Source organism: Nannobrachium achirus, assembly GCF_963921795.1.
Source record: "Nannobrachium achirus genome assembly, chromosome: 10".
Taxonomy (NCBI): domain Eukaryota; kingdom Metazoa; phylum Chordata; class Actinopteri; order Myctophiformes; family Myctophidae; genus Nannobrachium; species Nannobrachium achirus.
Window position 1 is genome coordinate 19,225,764 of NC_137819.1, and position 5,439 is coordinate 19,231,202.

Here is a 5,439-nt window from a genome sequence, read left to right on the forward strand (position 1 = left end):
GGGGAAGTGCGATATGGTACGGTTTTAACATTAAGGGGCTCCCCTTGGCTTGGAAGGTGTTAATACTGTACTTAAATTTATACCATGTAACTTTTTTTATAAAACAAATCTTAAAATGGTCCTAACTGTTAAATCGCTAAAGTTTTAGAACCCCCACTCTGTTAATTTCAGCTTCAAAAGCCTTCGCTTTATATGTTTTCTATGAGCCGTGAGGGGGGGAGAATTTCGCGGCAAAATGACGTCATCATACACTACCGGCCAATCACAGCGAGGGTTATACACTGCCGGCCAATCACAGCGCATCTTGAAGTGGGGTCGCTAGTGCGGCCATATTTGTAGTCTCCCGTGTGTCTCTATACTCGGGTGAACGGTGAAGCATGGGTGAACATTCCGTTTCTCCGGAATGCCTGAACGCACAGGAACCGCGGTGAAAAACGGCCGAAAGACGCGGACGCGACCGAGGTTTGCTATAGAGCTACTGACCACAAGTTGAGCAACTTACACAGTATAGCTTTAAGTAAATGTAGGCTACAAGTTACTTTACACTAGTGTTTACACCGTAGCGCCCTCTCCAGGGTGTAGCTCAGGAAATCGGTCTATATGCTGTGAAAAGGCATCATTAAGGACATGTAGTGCTGCAGAAGTCTCCTGATTTGAACAGATTAAAGACATTGACCAGCGGGAACATTAAGACTGAGCCAACCAGTGAGCCAATCTGTTCTGCCGCTCCATACCACACAAGGGCGCTGTGGCTCCTGTCTATCAGGATGACACCCAACATTACCTTCACGTAAGATAGACTTCCGCTGAAGGAAACCCATGATGCTACCTGGGGAGGACATAGTTATATTTTATTTAATAGAACTTTATGGGCTAACCAAGGTTCTGAAACCATTACTTTTAAACATTCATTAACTATTTACAGGCTAGTGCTTAAACGTGTTATTATTATCTCTACCAGGAGGACTATGTGTTTGCAAGTGTGTTTCTGTAGCATGAGGCACCTTGATGTATAGCAACTGGACATGACACGTAGTATGTGGCAGGGACTTAACCCCAAACCAATCCTTGATGCTAAGAGTGCCAAGCAGGGAGGCACTGGGTCTTATGACACGGCTGAGGATTGAACCCCGACCTCCTAGTCTCAGGGCAGACATTCTAACCACAAGGCCACTGAGTCGGTTACAATAGACAGTGGCATTCACTAAATCAAGTCTCAGTGTTCATTAATGTGCTTAAAATAAAGTAAAGTAACTCACAATGAGAGCCTCTCCTACGGTAGAGTTTTGAAGCAGAGGACATGGACTCATAGCTGCCATGGCCATATTGTATCCTCCAAAGACTGTACCTAGCACACTCAGCACGCCTAAGAAGACCAGAGACCTGGGAACAACACAACACAAGTTTAGGAAGAGTTACATATTCCCAAAGCATCATTAGTATTATGTCAATAAAAACAAATAAACGAAAATGACATATCAAATGGACAGCGTGTGTGCAGCAGGAACGCAATGGACAGATGCAAGGATATCGCTGGTTAGGCCTAACTACGGACAATTCAAATGGGATTCATATTACAGTAGGATACAAACAACAGATTGTTAATTTAATTGATCCTCAATTTGGCTCAGAGGTGCCACGTTCAAATCCCAGTCTTCCCATAGTTCAATGATGCACTAGCCTACTTTGGCATTTTCTATAGAAAAATACATGGCTGACTCAGAATGTCTTTATCAATGCATTGGGCGCACACACATTAAGAGTTAAGCCCTTTGCACACAGGACAGTTGCGTTTGTTCCGTTTGCTGCGTGAATAAAACGCATTGGATTTGGTGTGCAATGCTGTGCGGAATCAGCGCTGCGGATCCCAAAATAAGTCATAAAAGGAGTGATGAGTTTTTTACCGCATGCGACAAGACGCACAAATCGAACTGGGTTTGATCGAGAAAAAAACGCACGGCCACAGCCACTCGTCGGCGTCGCACGGCTAATTCGGATCCGGTGTGCATGAGGTCGTAGAGAATCATTGTTTTCTTTTTAAAAAGTGAAATTGTCCGTTTTATCCGTCTGGATAAACGCGCCTGTGTGCAAAGGGCTTTATGTTAGCTCTGTTGGAAAAGCTCTTGACTTATTATCAGAAGGTCATGGGATCAAGTACCAGCACCTCTGCATCTGAGCAATTGACACTGATTGCTAGTTTCTCTCCTTTAAATTGTCATTGACAATGCATTGGGCGCTTAAAGTTAAATATTTCAAAAACTACAAATTATTTCAAAGTAAAAATCTCAAGCATGCATGTTCACAGTAAGGTGGCATTTTTTTTATTGTGAATCAAGTTTTCTGGTTAAAGTATGTAGGAACAGCTTCAAGTTTTCAGATTCAAGTTTTAAAAGTTAAATATCTTCTCCAAAACTACAAAACATTTCAAAGTAAAACGTTCAAACATGTGTGTCGACAGTTAGGTGAATTATAAAAAGTATGAATGGAGTTTCTAGGTGAATGTGTTTTTTTAGGCGCACAAATCTGCCATTGAGCCCCATGTTAATTTTAACAAAATATTTCAAAGTAAAATCACACATTAAAATTGAACCTTACTGTGGACATGCATGCTTGTATCTTTTATTTTGAAATAATTTGTTGTTTAAGCGCCCAATGCATTGTCAATGGTAAAAGTACAAACTTTGACAGGCTACTAGAGCTACAAACGTACACATAGAAACACCGTTCAAACTTTATCATGTTCAGATTACTGTGGAAATGTTTGCCTGGCTGAAAATGAATATTTGAAATGTTTCATGGTTTTAGAGATATAGTCTTTACAAAATTCAGAAAATAACATGGGGCTCAATGGTAGATTTGTGCGCCTCAAAAAAACACGTTCACCTGGAAACTCCATTCATACTTTTTATAATTCACCTAACTGTCGACACACATGCTTGAACGTTTTACTTTGAAATGTTTTGTAGTTTTGGAGGTAAATAATTTTTAAAACTTAAATCTGCAAACTTTGGCACCTAGCTGTTCCTACAGTACATACTGTACTTTAACCGAGCAACTTGATTCACAATTCAAAAAATCCACCTTACTGTGGACATGCCTGCTTGATATTTTTACTTTGAAACAATTGGTAGTTTTTTAAATATTTAACTTTAAGTGCCCAATGCATTGTCAATGATGACAATGGACATTTAAAGGAGAGAAAAATCAGCGCCAATTGCATAGATGCAGATGTACCAGTGTTTGGATTTGATCCCATGACCTTTTGATGACAAGTCAAGAGCTTTTCCAACTAAGCCAACCAAACACGCATGCAGTGGGTACCCAGTGCATTTTCAAAGACATTTTGAGTTACTCATGCATATCTTTACAAAGAACATTCCAAAATACTCCATCATCAAACTACAGGTAGACTGGGGTTTGAATATGGACCACTCAGGGACAGATTAACCCCCGCGAGGGCCCCTGGTCAATAATTAAATTTTTTGGGGCTCCCACCCTCCACCATAACCCCCCTCCCTCCCGACGCGCACTACCCAGCTCAGATTTTAAGCCATGATGATCATCTGTGGGCCAAGAAAGCACCTGTAGACAACAAAGGAGGGGCCCACACATTTGATTTGTTAATTAACGTATACATTTAATAGTAAATTGTCAATGACCACGCGGCTCAGTTCCCCCAAGGGCCCCTGAGAGCCATGGACCCCTGGCAACGGCCCCACCGGCCCAATGGTTAATCCAACCCTGACAATAAGTCCTAAAGACCAGATTTAATAACGAACAGTCAAACTATTTTACCTGCAGTCTGAACAAGGCCAGGATTTGAGCAGTATATTACCTGTTTGGAAAGAACAAGGCAACAACACAGGCCACTGGGTTGGCCATAGACGCAAGGGCAGTAGAGAGGTGGTAGGCCAGGTGGCCGTAGGGCATGCAGGAGTAGGTCTGCACCGACGGCAGCAGCCCGTACATGGCAGCACTGGCCCAGACACTCAGGACGTAGATGAAGGCCAGTTGGTAGGCGTTATGCTTTGGCCGGGCCTGTAGAGGCCCGCTCTGACCGTTGTCCTCGTTCTCCTGGTGGGCCTTCACATCCTGTGCTGCTGCTGGGTTATCCAAGCCAAAGGAGACGGAAGCCACAGCGTCTGGCACCAGGTTGGCCGTGGACAGGTCGTAGGCACGAGTAGGGAGCCTGTCCAGCGCACAGAAAGCCGCCAGGCTCACGCACATCATGGCCGCCAAGATGAAGAAGAAGACCTCCGTGGAGAAGTTGGGAGGAAAGTACTGCGTCATCAACGAGCTCCCGTTCGCGGTGGCGTTGGCAGAAGTGGCATTGACGCACTTGGCGAGGCCGACGCCCTGCGCCAGAGCCACCAGGCCGGGAACGAAACCGCTCAGGCCCTCGCCGATGAAGTAGGTGGTGACGTAGTGCGTGGGAAGTTGTATCATGAACGGCAGGAAGGTGACAGAGGAGGTGCAGTCCACCAGGGCCAGGAAGAAGGTGATGGCGAAGAAGGCGGTGCTGCGCTCGGCCCCGCCCACCACCGTGGTTTCGTGCCAGAAGAAGGCGAGCAGGAAGCAGGACGCGACGCCGACGGACAGGATGCTGTAGTTCACGACGTTCTCTCTCAGCAGGCCGGGCCGCACCTTGTGCATGACGGTGACCAGCAGGGGGCCCAGGTTGGCCATCTGGATGATGACTGTCAGGTAGGAGGGAAGCTCCCAGCCCTCCGGGAGGGCGTTGACGATGAGCGGGAGCTCCACCCACAGGCCGTTGACCGCCACCCAAGAGCCCATGCCGAACGCACAGGCTAACAGGTGGATCAGTAGAGCCATGCTGCAGTCTGGAGGAACGCCTTAAACAGTGTTGGGTGGATGACTCGCCTAGAGGAGAATAACAAACATCACGTTGCATGAACACGTCCCGCTTTCAAACACGCATTAGCCAAGAGCAACACTACTGACCCTACGTTTTAACAGCGGGCAACACCATTGCCCGCTGTTAAAATGCACCGCTAGTTGCGTGCCGGTGTCACCCACTGAACATAACAGTAGCCAATTTACAATTAGCAGATCTACAAGCTCATGCATTGCATTGCAACACATTGTGAGCTTGTGAATCAGATTTTCAGTGTGCGACACGGCATGCAACCTGGTATAAATTCGGAAAGCAGCCTCAGTCATTTGATTTCACTACTGAACTCTAGTAAGAATACCAAAGCATTAGTCCCGACTTTTTCAAAGAGCCTGAAAGATGTTGCGCTCGGACGGAAACCGAACTCATCCTACAGGAGCAGCAGTGAGACACACAACCCTGCCAGACAGCCTGCCGCACCCAGAAAACGGCACTCTAGAAGATACTCCACTACACCCAGAAGCCCCCTTGGCCCACCAAGGCACCCCCCTGCAGGCCTCACCTACACACCACAGGCCAGGACACGA

At 46.1% G+C, this 5,439-nt stretch overlaps 1 protein-coding gene across 1 annotated transcript; it reads right to left on the bottom strand.

Moving 5' to 3' along the window:
• Positions 1-619: 619 nt before the first annotated feature.
• On the bottom strand, positions 620-4,833 carry LOC308293418 (solute carrier family 52, riboflavin transporter, member 3-A-like; the record flags this gene model as incomplete). Its single annotated transcript, XM_080735934.1, has 3 exons — positions 620-829; positions 1,260-1,383; positions 3,836-4,833. 3 exons carry the CDS (start codon positions 4,831-4,833, stop codon positions 620-622), a joined length of 1,332 nt encoding a protein of 443 aa, XP_080592060.1.
• Positions 4,834-5,439: the final 606 nt, after the last annotated feature.